The 18,230-nt window shown below is 50.6% G+C and overlaps 1 protein-coding gene across 1 annotated transcript in view; it reads right to left on the bottom strand.

Annotated features, from left to right (window-relative positions):
- LOC142292392 (transient receptor potential cation channel subfamily M member 2-like) overlaps positions 1–18,230 on the bottom strand; it is a 379,921-nt gene that overhangs the window by 117,630 nt on the left and 244,061 nt on the right. The window contains exon 6 of the mRNA XM_075337740.1: positions 11,152–11,332. Within this exon, the coding sequence (XP_075193855.1) occupies positions 11,152–11,332 (181 nt within the window). The remainder of the gene's footprint in view (positions 1–11,151; positions 11,333–18,230) is intronic.

Below are 18,230 nucleotides of genomic sequence, written 5' to 3'. Positions count from 1 at the left end.
GTAAATTTCTTCCCGGTTCCTGAGGTAATACACATAACCGGGAACTCTGAGATCGGGGCATTGATTCCGGCTAAAAGCTGAGTGTGTTCATTGCACTTTTGTGGTGCTTTGAGGGGTTCTTAAGTCAGTCATTATTTATTCTGAATCATCCTCTAATTCTCAACCCAGTAAAGGAACCCCTGTTTATTTCTGCCTCGGTCTCGGTTTGTGACCCACTGGATTCTCTTCAGACCTACGGTCATTACATTTATACTGTGTGGCTAGTGACCCTATACTGTTTGGCTTGTGACCATCATACTGTATGACTTGTGACGCTATACTGTGTGGCTAGTGACCCCATACTGTGTGGCTAGTGACCATCATACTGTATGACTTGTGACGCTATACTGTGTGGCTAGTGACCCCATACTGTTTGGCTTACCATAGAATTCCTGATTGTTAACCCTGTGGTCTCCTGTCATTTACATTATTACTACCAGGTCCTAAGCAACAAAATAGATGTCAAATCTTAGTGTGTAACATCAGCTGCAGGATCCCTCTACATAACGCTGTATATCATCTTCCCCAAGCCTTGAATTTATTGTGGCCTCCAACTCGTGAAGAATGTGACCCACAAGGTAGAAGAGGCAGGAGACTGCTGTCACGGACATTGTCTTCCATGTTTTCAACCACTAATAATGGAAGAAAAACTGCGCTCCAGTCCCCCAAGAAGTGAAATCAAACAACCTCAGGCACGGTGTCGTGCGGTGTTCTGCTTTGCACTCGGTGGGTATCATGGTGGCGTCAGACTCTGTTCACACTGCAGAGTCCGACAAACTGCATGGGATTCTTTAGTTTCACAGCTTGTCATGGGCATCGGCTGGTTCTGGCTTCACTGCTCTCCAGCACAGCAGAAGTTAATTTCTGCTGGCCTGTGATCAACTGCTAGGAGCTCAGGCTGCTGATCACCATCTCCAGCCCTTATAGGGCCCTGGATTTTGGGGCTGAGTGCCGGATATAGCTTTGCCTTCTGGTGAGCTCCAGTTGTGCGTTTATTTCCTACCCCTTTTTGCATTACTCCCCAGTTCACATACTGTCGCCCCTTTGTGTTAAGGGCAGTGTGTGTGTGGCGCCCCTGAGGCTTCAGTCGCCACAGGGTACTGCATCTCATTTAAGGTGCAGTACTCATCCCGGGTAAGGAAGAGGTTAATAGTTGGTGTTTCTCACATTTACAAACCACACACAGTTAGGTGCTTTCCCACTGGGATTGGCCTGGGGTAGACAGGGGGGTGGCCATCATGAGGCATGGGACCTTCCCTGTCACTAGGACAACCACCTGGGGGACAGCACCACTTGGAGAAAAGGAAGGAGCATCTTCACACTTGAGCAGTTACCCTGGGCACAGCTTGAGGTGAGGAGCACAGTCAGGACCTTGATCCAGGCATCACCTTACCCTTCTGGAGCACTACAAGACCCATGGCTTGGAGCAGGCAGCTCAGCCCGGGCTCTCTACAGCTATTGGGGATTCTAGGGTCTGTGGAGAGTGCAGGAAACACCCACAGCTATTCCACATTCCATCCACGGGATTGGATGGACCCCGACCAGAAAGGACACACAGTGGGAACACCGGCGATGACCTCGAAATTATCCGGGATCAGCTGGGGCCCATCACGGCAGAGACCGGCACTCTAAGGGTCACAACTGTACAGTGAGTAAAAACCTTGACCCACAAACTACTGAGTCAGCCCTTCATTGCCGGCCCCCTCGCTTCAGCGCCAATGGTCACTACCACCCAAATTATGCTCCCTGGGGCCTAGCTCTACCTGTGGGGAGCTCAACTATCCCTGCTGCGACACCATCCGCCCCAGAGGACAGCACACACAGCGTCGGCTAAATCCTGGCGGCACACCACAGGTGGCGTCACGAGACAACTACTCCCAACATCCTCAACCCCTTCATCATCATCTCCCCACTAGAGATGAGCGAACCGGTCGTGGTTCGGCTCGAGTTTGGTTCGTCGAACGGAGGTCCCGTTCGAGTTCAGTTCGTCGAACGTTCGACGAACCGAACTCGAACCGCATAGGAAACAATGGTAGGCATTCACAAACACCTAGAAAACACCCTCAAAGGTGTCCAAAAGGTGACAAACAACTCACAACACAACACAAACACATGGGAATGTGACAAGGACATATACTCATGCGAAAACAAAAGCGTGTAACGAGGAAAAAGAGGAGACACAGATATAGGCATGGCACGCCCTTCTAAAATCATGTAAAACACCGCAAGGTGACTCCAAGCGGAGTCTCCCTTTTTTCCAAAAATTGGGCCCCACACACACCCACCCCTTCAGTGGCAGCACTTGTGCCCCAGTTGTACACTTCACAGCTAGATTTGCATCAAGCACATTCAAAAATACGCCATTCTTATCCGTCCCCAGGATGACCCCGGGGTAGGTAGCAAAGTCTTTGCTGAACCATGACTTGTTCATCTTGGCTCCTTTTAAAAAACACAGCAAGCAAGGGTTACTCCAAGCGGAGTCTCCCTTTTTTTCCAAAAATTGGGCCACACAGACACCCCATCAGTGGCAGCACTTGTGCCCTAGTTGTAAACAGGATGTTTTGATTTGCATCAAGCACATTCCAAATCCACAAGCATTTACTCTCTCCAGGATGATACAGGGGTAGTAAATTCCTTGTGGATCCATGACTTGTTCATTTTGATGAACGTCAGTCTGTCCACATTGTCACTGGACAGACGCATGCGCTTATCTGTCAGCACACACCCAGCAGCACTGAAGACACGTTCAGAGACAACGCTGGCAGCTGGACACGACAAAATCTCCAAGGCGTAAGTGGAGAGCTCTGGCCATTTTTCTAGATTTGAAGCCCAAAATGAGCAAGGCTCCAGTTGCAGAGTCATGGCATCGATGTTCATTTGGAGATACTCCTGTATCATCCTCTCCAGCCGTTGACTATGTGTCAGACTTGTTGTCTCTGGTGGCCTTACAAAGGATGGTCTAAAAAAATTATGAAAAGATTCAATAAAATTGCTGTTTCCAGCACCAGATACGGTGCTGCTGGTACGGGTAGACTGTTGAAGATGACGAGACCGTCCCATGTTTGTCAAGTTACAACTGGGAGATTCACTTCCTGCACCACGGTTGTTTGGTGGAAAAGCCGAGCTAAGATCGAGTAACAGCTTCTGCTGATACTCCTGCATACGTGCGTCCCTTTCTATGGCTGGAATTATGTCACAAAATTTGGACTTGTACCGGGGATCTAATAGTGTGGCAATCCAGTAGTCATCATCACTTCTAATTTTGACAATACGAGGGTCATGTTGTAGGTAGTGCAGCAAGAAGGCGCTCATGTGTCTTGCACAGCCATGCGGACCAAGTCCACGCTGTGTTTGTGGCATAGAGGTGCTAACCGTTCTTTCTTCCTCTGACATCTCCCCCCAACCTCTTTCAACTGAAATTTGACCAAGGTCTCCCTCATCCGCTGAGTCTTCCATGTCCATGGACAGTTCGTTCCATTTCATGTTCTCCTGCACCTTCCTCAACATTTCGCCTGCTACCATGCGCCCTTGTTGATCCCTGTCCCCCATGGTCCCATGCCTGCCGCCTTAGTGATGATGAACGTCTGGACCTTGGTGATGTTGTTGTGTCTTGCGCATATGAATCCTCCTGTAGTTCCTCCCCTTCCTGTTGTCCCACCCCCTGACTCCGAATAGTGTTTAGCGTGTGCTCCAGCATGTAAATGACTGGAATCGTCATGCTGATAATGGCATTGTCAGCGCTAAACATATTCGTCGCCATGTCGAAACTGTGCAGAAGGGTGCATAGGTCCTTGATCTGAGACCACTCCATCAGGGTGATCTGCCCCACCTCTGCATCTCGTTGGCCCAGGCTATACGTCATGATGTATTGCACCAGGGCTCGGCGGTGCTGCCACAGTCGCTGTAACATGTGGAGAGTCGAATTCCAGCGTGTCGGCACATCGCATTTCAGGCGATGAACCGGCAGGCCGAAAGACTTCTGGAGCGATGCAAGTCGCTCAGCTGCGGCGCTTGAACGGCGGAAGTGAGCAGACAGTTTTCGTGCCCTGGTCAGAAGGCCATCTAGGCCGGGATAGTGTGTTAAAAATTGCTGGACAACAAGGTTCAACACGTGAGCCATACAAGGCACGTGTGTCGCCTTGCCCAGGCGAAGGGCCGCACTCAGGTTTGCAGCATTGTCGCACACGGCCTTACCAGGCTGCAGGTTGAGTGGAGACAACCATTTATTAAACTCAGTCTCCAGAGCTGCCCACAACTCAGCCGCTGTGTGACTCCTATTTCCAAGACATGTCAAGCTAAAGTCCGCCTGATGCCGTTGCGCTCTGCTGCCAGCATAGTAATGAGGGGTGCGTGATTCCTTCTGCGCAGTGAGAACGCTGGTGGCCTGACCAGGCAGGCTTGGGGCGGAGGTGGAGGACCCAGATGAGGCGGAGGAGGCAGAAGCAATGGCGGAACTTGGACAGACAGAGGATTGACACACAATTCGTGGGGATGGCAAGACTTGTGCAGCAGACCCTTCACCATCTATCACCATAGTTACCCAGTGCCCAGTCAGCGACATGTAACGTCCCTGTCCATGCTTACTGGTCCAAGTATCGGTGGTGAAATGCACCCGTTGACACACAGAGTTTCTCAAGGAAGCGGTGATGTTGTGTGCGACATGCTGATGTAGCGCGGGCACACCTTTCTTAGAGAAGTAGCGGCGACTGGGCATCTGGTACTGGGGCACAGCGACAGACATAAGGTCTCTAAAATCCTGTGTGTCCACCAGGCGGAAAGGCAGCATTTCGGTAGCCAAGAGCTTACAGACGGATAAAGTCAACCTCTTAGCTTTGTCATGGGTCGCAGGAAATGGCCTTTTATTTGTCCACATCTGAGGGACAGAGATCTGGCTGCTGTGTGGAGACGGTGTTGAGTAGGGTGTCCCTGGAAAAATGCTGCTTTGTGAGGAAAGTGCAGGCGTAGACATGATATTGCCTTCATCCAACGTTGGTGCTATCGATGTCTGAGAGAGCTGTGCACACGCACTTGTTTCCCCTTCCAAACCAACTGACGACCTACCAAGCAAACTGCCTGTTGCGGTTACAGTGGTGGAAGTTGTGCGTGGAAAACCAGGTGTGACAGCTGTCCCCACAGTCCTAGAAGATGAAGAGCGCGCGGATGCACTAGAAGGGGCAGGCGGTGGATGGTTCGCTCCGCTAGGCCGCATTGCAGCACGGTGAGCTTCCCACCGGGACATATGATATTTATTCATGTGACGATTCATGGAAGAAGTTGTCAAACTGCTGAGGTTTTGCCCTCTACTAACAGAATCGTGACAAATTTTACAGATCACATAATTTTGGCGATCTTTTGCTATGTCAAAAAAGGACCAGGCTAGGCAAGGCTTAGAGGGCATGCGACCTGCTGATCCACCCCGACTAGTGCTCAGAGGCACAGTGGTGGCTGAGGATGCAGTTGTAGACGTGCTACTAGTGCTCCGACTCTGTCCAGTAAGGCGCAAGGTAACTTCGTCGTCAGTTGCATCCTCCTCCACCGTCTCTGTTGACCTCCTCGAGTGCCTGACTGTGGGTTGACAGTAGGTGGGATCTAGAACTTCCTCATCAATTGTTGTGCTTGCACTCCCCTCACCCTCAGAGCGAGCCTCTTCTTGCCCTGACCGAATATTTAAGTTGTCATCCCAATCTGGTATCTGCATCTCATCGTCATCAGTATGTTCCTCATTGTCTATAACCACAGGTGTTACAGTTTGTGACAAAGGGTCAACATTATGCTCAGAAACTTGGTCCTCACGGCCTGAATCAGAGTCACAAAGGTTCTGGGCATCACTGCAGACCATTTCCTGGTCTGTACTCACTGTAGCTTGGGAGCAGACCTCTGATTCCCAGGCTATAGTGTGACTGAACAGCTCTGCAGACTCAGCCATCTCAGTTCCACCATACTGTGCAGGGCCGATGGAGACTTCAGAGCTGGGAGAAAGCAAGTTTGATTGGGATGACAACTCAGAGGACTGGTGTTTTTTGGATGCGGCACTTGTTGGACCACTTGAGATCCATTCAAGCATTTTCCTTTTTTGGCCATCATCTACCTTTGTTCCAGTTGTTCGTGTCCGTAAAAAAGGGAGCACATCGGATTGTCCACGGTAAGTAGTAGACATCTTACTTTTGCTGGAAGATGGTCTATCTTCAGCAGATGTTAATGGAGCTTTGCCACCTTCCCCACGGACAAACCCTTTTTTTTCCTTTTCCAACATGCCTCTTCCCCTTTCCACCAGCATCTGTCATTTTGCCACTCATTTTGATTGCGACAAGATTGTGCACTTAAAATGTGGTAGTAAAAATTGAGAGGTGGTGTAGATTGCAGCGGTGGTCTAGCTTTATTAACAGCAGAATAAACAACAATAATTATCCCTGACAATGCAACTAAGGCCCTTAAACTGGCAGCATAGTTTGCTAGTATAATGGCTTAGTAACAATGAGTTTGAGTGTGCAATGCAGTGGTGCTGCAAATAGCTTTGCACCAGTGGGACAATACAGAAGGCCAACAGCCACTTTTATGATGCCACTAAGTTCACTCAGTGTTTGCTAGTATAATGGCTTAGTAACAATGAGTTTGAGTGTGCAATGCAGTGGTGCTGCAAATAGATTTGCACCAGTGGGACAATACAGAAGTCCAACAGCCACTTTTAGGATGACACTAAGTTTCCTCAGTGTTTGCTAGTATAATGGCTTAGTAACAATGAGTTTGAGTGTGCAAAGGGCAGGAGGGTACAGTGGCAGTGTTGTGGGTCTGGGTAGAGGAAAGGAAGCCCCCCTTTATATCCCTCCTAATGGGGAAATGCAGCGGGGAAATCCCTGACCTTAGCTACACAGACGCTGTCATCTTGTGTAGCTGTTAAACTCTGTTTTCAGGACCTGTCACCTATGGCTCTGACCCTGCCGGTATTAGCCCTTAAAAGGACTGATAGAAAGTGCTATCCCAATGCTGTACAGCGCTGTGTATAGAGCGTACACAGCAGTATCGGAGACAGGAGCTACGCCAGCGGTGACTGACACCCAGACGCAGAAGGCAGATAATGGCGTCCGGACGGGCAGATACTCGTTTTTATAATGCAGGGACATGTGACATGGACATCCTATCACACATGCCGTTGCTTCTCTGGCTAAAAGTCCACTTAGCTGTGTGTGTGTCTGGGATTGGCTGACATGCTGGCCCGCCCCACTACACGCGCGCGCTAAGGGAAGGAAGACAAGGAAAAAAAAAAAAATGGCGATCGCCATTATCCATACAGCAGTGATCTGAATGCGCTGTTCCCGCACACTATACACTGAAATTTCATAATAGTGTGAGTCACAGAGTGACTTACACTATTACAGCGGAAAGCCAGCTAGGAATTAGCTTGTCTTTTTGCTGCTAGAACCGTTCTCGAACGAATCTAGAACTATCGAGCTTTAGCAAAAAGCTCGAGTTCTAGTTCTATCTAGAACAGCCCCCAAAATCACTCGAGCCGCGAACTCGAGAACCTCGAACCGCGAACCGCGCTCAACTCTACTCCCCACTTCATCCCACCATCCATCCCTTCATGGACACCTCGGTGTCACGAAACCGGGCATGGCCACCCATGAAATCCCCTGACCCTCACCGGCCTGGTGACGAGTATTCCCCAAGACCCCGTGGGGTGCTCCATGTGCAAGTTTTCTTTTACCCTTGTCTGTGCCTGTTTGTGGGGTTTTGGTTACTGGGTTTTCGGTGCACTCCCAGGATGAAGGGGAATAGTATCAGGGCTCGGACAGGAGACAGGGTCACACTGGGGGCTCGAACCTGGCTACCATCAAATCTACCTTCGAGATAAGGGACAGCACAGGGGCCCCAGTCTTAGGGTCAGCCTAGGAGCCCCTGATCCATCTGTAGACCCCCGTGACACGCGGCAGGCATATTAGTGCAATGTATGAAGAGCACAACATGGCCGAATCCTGAAGAGCTGCATGGCCAGAATATTCTGCCTCTTGTCCATTACACAGTCAGGGTCAGAGCACTTAATCAATGTTTATAGTCCACAAAAATTCAGAGGCTCAACACTCCCTTATCAGTCTTACAAAGACCCTCTTGGTCTTTGTAAAATAGGACAACATTGACCTTTGAGGTCTTTGAGATTTCAGAACCAGTCAAAGCAGAAACACTCTATACATTCTGATGGCCTGTACCGAAAATGAGTGGCCGACCCTAAGACCCATGGACCATGGAGGAGTTTAGGTCGAATGTGTATCCCTTATAAACATGTTATTCTGGTGTTTCCATGTGTTTAACATGTTTTCTATATTCAGATGTAACTTGGCAGTACAGATTGCAGCGACCTGGAATGAGAAACTTGTTCATGTAACAGCGTCATTGGTCACCTCTGTGGTGGGGACACCTGAAATGGGTGATACTGGATATATGCTGGACAGATAATTACAAGTGATATATGAGCATCGGGGTGCTTGAGTACGGTCATTACTCAGCTGAGTATTTTTGATAACCAGCCAAGATAAAGCAGACAGCTTTGGTCTGATAGTATCAAGCTGGGAAGGTTCATGATTATTTGGCCTTTCCCAGCCTAAAAATAGCAGCCCACAGCTATTAGATGCTCCACTTCTGGTGCTTCTCTCAGCCTGATTCCCTGGTGCAGTGGTGATTGGGGTAATACTTGTAGGGTTGATGTCAGCTGTGTAATGTCAGCAGGCATCAAGCCCAGCGGTTAGTAATGGAGAGGCGAATATCAAACTCCCTTATTACTATCCCGGTAATAAAAAAAAACACACACACAGAAAAAATCATTTATTTGAATAAAGACTCTGCCCCCCTCACTATCCCTTATTCACCAATTTATTATCAAACATGAAGCTTCTTCGTCAAAATCCACAAACCCCGAATGCAGCTCCGGCGACTGTGAATAGCAGTAAAGTGCAGCCATTCACATAAGCTGGGTATGACCACAACACTCAACAGCATCGCCGGGTCTCACTGAGCGCAGCGTAGAGCTGACGGCACTACCAGGTGCCTGTGAATAGCTGCACTTTACTGCTATTCCCAGTCGCCGGAGCTGCATTTGGGGATAGTGGATTTTGACGAAGAAGCTTCTCGTTTGATAATAAGTTGGTGAATCAGGGATAGTGTGGGGGAATCTTTATTTAAATAAAATATTTTTGTGGGTCTTTTCTTTCACTTACTGGATTAGTAATTGGGGTGTCTGATAGACGCCTCTCCATTACTAATCCCTGAGCTTGGTGCTAACTGACACTACACAGCTGACATCAACCTCAAAAACCATTACCTGCACTCCCAATGGACTAGGTCAATTGAGAAGAGCCAGGCAAAATGCTTTCTAATAGCTGCATTTTTTCTGGGGCATCTGTGGGCTGATATTTGTAGGGAGGGAGGGCCCAATAACCATGGACCTTTCCAATCTGATAATACCAGCCACCAGCTGTCTGCTTTTCCTGCGCTGGTTATCAAAAATGGGGGGACTACACACCTTTTTTCAAAAATGTATTATTTATTGATTTAGTTCCCAGCAGCGATCTGGGAATCAAATATCTGTCCAGGTGTCTTCCCCATGCTGTTCCCATTCCATTTGTGTGCTGTTTCCATGCAATTTAGCGATTTTTTTTTTCCCCCCTCCCCTAGGCCTCCTGGTAGGGCCTTCTGGAAAAATGCTCAAGTTTCCCATTTATTTCCATTATACTTGTTACTCTTGTCCGAGCGGCCAACTTGCTTAAATCGAGTACTCAAGTATTGTAGTGTACTCTCATTACTAGAGATAAGTACACCCATGGAAGTTTTGTTCAGCTGGACTTTAGATAAAGTACTGTTCTGGACCTGGACTTGACCTGAACTCCAATGGAAGACACTGATTGGGCAGTTCAGATCTCCCCCGACATGCAGCCAGCCATTTTTTCTTTGGTGCACACTACATCTGATCACGCTGTTGTTCCCCCACTGCAAGCCGTTGAAACACTGCAAGTAGCTCACACTAGGCTGAGGACTGAGTGTATCCGATCAACGAGCGTACCCAAGCACAGCGATGCTCTCATGAGTGGTTTTCATATGTAAAGTGTGCCGCCCTGGCAAAACCAGGGTGTCACAGAGGTCTGCATCCATGTTTTTGGTGCAGATCTCACTCTCCCTTGGGGAGTTTCCCACACAAACGCACACTAGCCAATCAGGCCCCACTCACCCCCTCCCCAGGAAAACGGGAGGGGGGAAAGAGGACCTTAGAAAGAGCAGAGTGTGAGCTGAAGTCAGTCTGCAGGAGGAGAGAAGTCTGGATGCAGCTCCAGTGGGGAGCTAGGGAGAGTAGTAGTAAGGGCCTGAGGAATAGGCCAGCCGCTTGTGGGACCCAAAGTGGACCGGGAGAGGGTAGTGGCCCCCCTGGTGCCAGCTGTCAGGATCCAGTCCGGACCAGTGTGCAAAGCAGACACAGACCTCGGGCAGGAAAAGAGCACCTGATTTACACACACGGGTGTGGGACCCGTCCTCACAGCAGCTGGCCGTGGGCACCAGTTACCAGCAACTTGGTTCATTCCTGGACTCGTGTAAGTTATTGCTTTATACTGTGAGTACTCCTGCACCACCCCGTCCAAGCCGAGGACTGCACCCGTCACCCCCCAAACCACCACTCCCAATTGGGCCCCGGGACTACACCTCCCTTACCCGTGGAGGGGATCCCACCTTGCTGCCCCATACCATCAGTCCCGGCACAGTCCCCAGAGGCAGCGGCGGTGCCACCACCTTATCACCACAACCCACGGGTGGCGTCATGGACAATTCCCCCTACCTGATCCCCCTTTTATTGTGGAGCCTGGGATCACAGACCGGGTCACGCCACCTACCTGCAGAACTGACCCCTTGGCCCGGATCTGAGTACCCCCCCCATCCCTGGGCGACACAAAAGCACCCAAAATCCAAACCCGAATTGTTTTGGTTTTTTTGTAAAGTCTGTGTTTGGTTGCGAACACCGAACACCAAACCTTGGGTTCACTCAACACTAATCGCTAATTATTGCTCTCCAGTCTATTTCTATGTTCACAACTCTTCATAGACGTCTACTCATTACTATCACGGTGTGCTCACCTCCTTTCTGCATTGTCTGCTCAGAGATATATTTTTCTAGTCTACTTCTCAGAGAGATTTCAATTCCATACTTTCCATGCGTCCCATCATCCACCAGGATAAAGTGTGTGTGGTTGTTATCCAGACAGCACAACGCACCCTGAGATCCCTCATCCATTGGGTATAGAGCTGGAGCGCCGCCCTGTTGGGAAAACACAAGTATAAATCTTCTTAAAAAAAAGTCCTAAATCCCTCACGCAGGTAAGTCACTATGAGATGAAACAGTTCCATATTCCTCCAGTGTGACCATAGAGAGCAAAACAGGAGGACATGACAATCATTAGTGAAGACCACCGGCACCAAAAGTAGAGGAGACCAAAATTACCAGAAGAGACCACAATTATTGGACGGGACCACATTAATTAGACGGGACCACAATTATTAGAGGGGACCATAATTACTTGAGGAGACCACAGTTACTAGAGGGAATCACCAACTACAAGAGGGCCCTGGACTGGTTAAGAAAATGTGTAGGATGATTAATAAGGGATTACCAAAAGTGTGTAACCAGTAGGTGCTGACCCGTCTTCTTTAAGGAGTGGGAGGTGGAAGGGTAAAGAAGCGGATATAAGTTGGGGACTTGAAAGAGACCTTATCGACAGCCATTTTTGTTTGGTGTGAAGAACCATGGGTATTTTGATGCATAATTAATTCTCTAGACGAGCAGATTTGACTGAATGTGAAACAGGAGGGTCTAGGCTAGTTGTAGAGCATGTTCCTGCAGTCTCAGGAGACACCGAACATCCAGGCTGCCATGGAAGGTGGATTTCCTGAGAAGAGAGGAAGGCTGCCGCTGCACACTTGGTCTCCTTCAGACCTCAGCCCTATCATGGGTGGGATTGTGGTCGGGGAAGGCAGGTAGGGCGAAAGAGGAGGAGGACAAAGGAAAATGGGAAGAGATGCATGGTGCTAGTGTAAGGGGTGGGCAGACCCCTTACAAGGAGGTGCAGTTTCCCCCTGAAGATACCTCACTCTGGGGTAGTTACTGTTGATGTTATTAATAAACATGTTTTTACTGTGCAGTGGGTTTTCCCCTAGAGCCCGGGTGGGACGGCTGTCCCCATAGAAACAGGGCAGGAGAGAGGAGGAGCCGGCAGCTTTGAGAGAGAAGTGTGTGTGTGTTGAAGTCAGTTGATTCCGGGACGGGAGAGAAGAAACAGCCAGGGGCAGAGTGTGGAGCTGAGTGGGCAGAAAGAAAGAAAGAAAGAAAGAAAGAAGGGAAGAAGAGAAGAAGTGTCCTCAAGAGTGGAAGCAGAGCAGGGGCAGCTGGATGAATAGGGAAGCCGGAGAGAAAAGGAGCGGGCGGAACCTCAAAGTGCGAAGCAGTACCGGTGTGGGTCTGGTCTGTGGGTAGCCGTAGTGGGAGCCAGGTGAAGCAGATTAGCCGGGCACATCCCCACTGGAGGAGACGTCAGGACAGGCTTTCCCTCAGCTAAAGGAAGTGTGAAGTGTCATCTATAACTGCCGGTTGTGTGAAGAACTGTGTAATAAAGAATGCCTTTTGTTTGCACCGAATCATGCCTGGAAAGTGTTTATACGTCGGACGACATCTGCACCACCACACTCTGCCCCACCAAGACATCTCCCGTCCCGATAGTGACGGCGGAGCCAGGGGTAAGCCTGATAGCAAGGGCCACGACTACAACCCTGGAGGCACCCCTGGCACCCCGTTACACTAGCAAGCGACCAAGCAAATGGAGCGTAAAGGAGTCGCAGGGACAGCTGGTTCCCACCTATTGATGACTTGCAGTTTGTGGCTTATGTGCTGGGAAGACGTCGGGAGGCACAGCCAGCAAAGTTGATGGGTTTCTGATTTGGTGGAAAAAGAAACTGCAGTGTTCACTCCCTGCCACAAGAGGTCACTGTGTAGAGAAAAGCAGAATCTTTTGTGGATAGAAGCTTTTGTATCCTGGTATCTGGACTCATCTAGATTATATTTTTATAGCACTCACGGGGGCCTGAAAAGGCGAGGATCAGGAGGTAGTGGTGACCAGGAAGTATGGGGTCGGCCATCTTGTATGTGGAGGGAGTGAGATGCAAGGAAAAGGACGTGAGAGGACTTCATCCAGCGCCATCCGTGGAGACCGTGTTACTTGGTGCCACAGAAACCGATCAAGTTACCTGAGGATTTCATCCTGGTTCAGTCCTTCTGGGCAGACAGAGAGTTGCATTGGGGATGACTACGGTTGGAAGAGTCGCAGGGACGCCATCAGAGTATTACGGCCCTTAATCCTGAATGGAGCCCAGTGAGCACAAGCAAAGAGGGGGGTGCGGACACACAGTCAGCTCGGGCCTCTCCTCTTTTCATCTCCAGCTCGCTGGGCCCCAGGGGCAGGGGTGGGGTCCAGAAATGTATCTAGAGGGGGGCAGGTTGGCACAGCAGGCAGGGGGCGCCGTCGGGCCATCTGACACTGCAGTCCATGGTGTCTTTCCAGCGGCTGCATGGGAGTCAGACGTTCTGTAAGTGCTAACAGAAGGTATTCCCACTGATCAACTCCCACTGATCAACTGTACTAGCGTCTTTTAAATGGAGGCGGAGCTGGGTGAATGAAGGGATGTGTGGAGGTGGAGCCAGTATGGGGCCCTGAAATTCCTATTGGCAGCTGTCATGCTCGCCGGGTGTAGCAAGGTTTGTTCATACCTACAAAAAACACATGAACAGGGGGGCACCAGGGACACAAAAGCAACGGGAGGCCCTGGAACTAGTGAGAGAGGTAGATGGGCACCTCCTAACCTCACCTGCAACTGTCCCTTCTCTCCTCACCAGTCCCTATAGAGTCTCCACAACTGTCGCCAAACAGGAACTTGGGACCCTTGGAAGACCCTATAGTAACACTGACTAGTGAGGGGCAGGTGGAGTTCACTAGACCTCACCGCTGCACTAAAAACACATCAGGGAAGTAAAGACAAACAGGGGGAAAATTAACAAACAAAAGGATATAGCCTGAGCACAGGAACTCGACTTGCAGATTCTTCCTCACAGGACATAAAGGAGTTTGTATCTTCAGGAGGGAATGCTGGGATACACCACTATTTAAAGCTGAAGGGATTGACTACTTGGTAAGCGCAGCTGATCACTCATCAAGGAACTGCTTTGAAAAAGCTGCAATAGCAAAACTGGCACTTAACCCCTTCAGTGCCAGGAGAAATTAAACCCATTTAAATGAAGAGAGCCAGATGGGAGGCTCCAGTCCAAAGGCTGTCACTGGTCTCAACATGCAGGGAAACGCTCATGACAGTACCTCCCCCTTAATGAGAGGCCTACGGACTCTCAAGATAGGTACGATCATTTCAAAGTGAGCAGGTCCCCCTAGTTACCAGTAGGGGGCAACACTCACTTCCGGAGCAGGGACCTGTGGACTACGTCATGGGTGTTTAGTTCCGGGAGTAACTCCAGCTGTACAGACATAGGATTTAGAATGTTAAGAACCCTAAAGGGACCGAACAATTTTGAGCTTAGAGCCCCAAACACACACTTCCACCTGGTGTTCTTGGTGGACACCGATACAAGGTCATTTTTACACAGGTCCGGACCTGGACCTCAATTCACACTCATGCATTGGTTGGTAGAGGAAGAATTCCTAGCAGAGCCGAAAACAGAGGAGTCTCCCCGCCCATTCCAAAACTTACACTCTGGAACCGCACACTCAGAGGGACCGACTACCCTCCCCCAATCACATCTACCAAAGCTGCACTGAGGCCTACTCTTTCCCTGAGGCGGGGGTAGCGCACCCTTACTTTTATTTGACACTTTAGAGGCCACTGCTGGTAGGCAGGGTGGACAGTGTTTAATACGTACTGCAGCAATGGTAGCACATAGACACTAAAGGGTGCTTTACATGCTGCGACATCGCTAGCATTTGCTGGCGATGTCGAGCGCGATAGCACCTGCCCCCGTCGTACGAGCGATATGTGGTAATGTACCGCCCCACGGGCTCGGCTGCGACCGCCGAGCCGCTCAGATCCGTGCTCGTACGGTGGGTGGTGGCTCGAGCTCCTCACGGACCCAGGAGTCACGTCGCTCTGCAAGGGGGTTGGCGCTACAAGCAGGGACTTGACGGGGAGTTCCACGGCCTGGGCCGCGGTGGTATGTAAGGGGATGAAAGTTCGTGACGCCACCCACGGGTTGTGGTGAATGGATGGACACCACCGCTGCCGTTAACTAGGCCTCCCGAGGACGGTGTTGCGCAGCTTGGTGTTGACCCCTCCATGGGTAGGGGAGCGATGGTCCCGGGAGCCCGAGGGAGGTGCTGGGGCGTGGGAGCGGGTGCGTGCTGGGTGCTGATGCTGTGCTGGTGTACTCACTATGACACAATACACGGGGTGATGAACGGGGCCCGCAGCCGGCTGCAGCTTCTCCCAGAATAGGTTGGTGCTTTCCGCCTTTCTCCTGCACCTCTTTGTATAAATGTTTGACTCCTATGCCTAAGCAACGGTAGTCCGCTCCCCAACTTGTGTATGCCGTAGGAGCCCGTTTGCCTGCAGACGCTGGCCCTTTGGGTCTCTATGCCTTGGCGGTGGCTTTACCCGGTATGGTTGGGCTGTTGTCTTCTAACGGGTCTTGTGTGGGATAGGTCCTTAAGTCCAGTCCTCAATCAGTTGATTTGACTTGGCCCTTTCGGTTCAGGGCTTTGTACTGGGTCTGAGTACCCCTTCTGGTGCTCCGGTTTCCAATTGGCTCCCCAGTTCGGTACCGGCGGGCCACCGCCCGACCCTGGTCCCTACGGTTCCACCGGCTGTAATCCCAGCTCCTGCAGGCGGCCACCACCGTCTGCCTCCTTGCCAAAGGTGACTATGCTCCGACCCACCGGAGTAGTCTGTTGGCAGGCCTGTTCACAGGTCTGCCCTTGAACTCGTCCTCCCTCCTTCACTCAAGGCTACTCTCCACACTGCTCTAGAACTTGTGTCTTTTCCCGCCTCCAGGCCTGTGAACTCCTCGGTGGGTGGAGCCAACCGCCTGGCTCCACCCCTTCCTGGTGTGGACATCAAACCTGGAGGGTGGTGACAAGGGTTTCTTGGTTGGCTGCTGTCACCTACTCGGGGAGGGGGGTGTGTGTGTGTGACTACCTGGGACGACCTGACTAGTCCAGAGTGTCACAGTAATCGCTGCCGTAGCGAACATTATCGCTACAGCAGCGTCACACGCACATACCTGTGCAGCGACATCGCTGTGACAGCCGAACAATCCCTCCTTCAAGGGGGAGGTGCGTTCGACGTCACAGTGACATCACCGCGACGTCACTAAGCGGCCGGCCAATAGAAGTGGAGGGGCGGAGATGAGCGGGACGTAACATCTCGCCCACCTCCTTCCTTCCTCATTGCCGGTGGAGGCAGGTAAGGAGATGTTCCTCGCTCCTGCGGTGTCACATGGAGCGATGTGTAGAGCTGCAGGAACGACGAACAACATCGCTACGTACGAGACAACGATTTTTGGTGTTTGGACGACCTCTCTAAAACCAACGATTTTTGTCTCTTTTGCGATCGTTTAAGGTCGCTCGTACGTGTTACACACTGCGATGTCTCTAACGACGCCGGATGTGCGTCACAAACACCGTGACCCCGACGATAAATCATTAGCCATGTCGCAGCGTTTAAATGGTCCTTTAGTCTCACAAAAACTGACAACTTCACCAGACTGCCAGTCTATCACTGGGTTATAACTCTTCAATCAGGGAAGTCCCAGCACGATAGGAGTGGATCGACCCTCCAGGACATAACATGATAAATGTTCCTAATGAACTGAGCCCACTCGCAGGTTGATATTAGGCACGGTATGTGTGAACTCTCTCTGGCTAAGTGGACCTGAGTCAATAGCCTGGATGGGAATAGACCTTGTCAGAGCACTACGTGTCAGAGCACTACGTGTCAGACCGCCGAGTCTGAACAAAGCAAGAATCCACCAAATTGGCACTGGCTGTGCTGTCCACCAACACAGAGATCATCTCAGTCTTCCCACCTATAGCCACCTCTGCTGTGATGGTAAACTGGGCCATATAGATGGAGGAGATGTACACTGCTTGGTCGTTTTCCTCCACTTGACCAGGAGGATGTGATTTGTTGCCAGATGGACTTGGCTTATTGCATGATGGACTGGGATGAGATCTTCCAGGACAGGTCCCGATGTAATGACCATTGTCCCCAAAGTAAAAGCAAGACCCAGACCCACGACAAACCGCAAGCGACCGCAACTGAGGGGAGGCTCCCCCCAACTGCATAGGTTCATCGGATTGCACCAACGGAAAATGTTCCCTGGGGAAAATGACAGGGGACATGGTTCTAGAGGATCTCTCCCTGAAACAGTGATCTACTTGTATAGAAAGAGCCATGGTGGCCTCCAACGACTCCGATGCAGAGTATTGCACCAGAGAGTCCCTCAGCCTATCTGACAACACCTCCATGAAATTACTCCTTAGCACTGGGTCATTCCACTGGATGTCAGTGGCCTACCTCCAGAACTCCGAACAATACTCCTCTACAGCGTGATGCTGTCAGGGTCTCCATACACCAAGGCCAGAGCCGCAAAAAATTTGTCTACTGACTGCAATGCCTGCGAGTTAGTCAGCAGAGAAAAGGCCCAGGACTGGGGATCTCCCTGCAATAGAGAGACTACTATCCCCACCCGCTATTCCTCACTCTCGGACGTTCGAGAGCGGTACCTGAAGTACAATTTACAGGCTTCCCTGAAGGTGGTAAACTTATCCCTCCCACCAGAAAACTTTTCCGGGAGGGCTATCTTGAGTTCTGGTTGTGCCTGGGCATGCAGCGAGACCAGAAACCCAGCAATTTGCTGCAGTTGTTGCACAACCTGGGAGCGTAGATCCTATGACCTACTGGGGGAGGGTCTGGATCAGCTGTGTGAATGCAGACACCTGAGCCATAGTGACACAGGGAAAATAATGTAAAATGCTGAAGATAATGTCATGCTTGCCGGTGTTACACTGTACTGAGGGATACGCTGAAGCTACAAACAGTGCAGCTTCAGAGTGCAGTTTGCAGGTAATCCACCAGAGGGCAGAGGAGTAGCATGTCACACAGTACTA

Source organism: Anomaloglossus baeobatrachus, chromosome 2, assembly GCF_048569485.1.
Source record: "Anomaloglossus baeobatrachus isolate aAnoBae1 chromosome 2, aAnoBae1.hap1, whole genome shotgun sequence".
NCBI lineage: Eukaryota > Metazoa > Chordata > Amphibia > Anura > Aromobatidae > Anomaloglossus > Anomaloglossus baeobatrachus.
The sequence above is the reverse complement of the archived record's forward strand: the minus strand, read 5'-3'. Positions and strand labels throughout refer to the sequence as shown.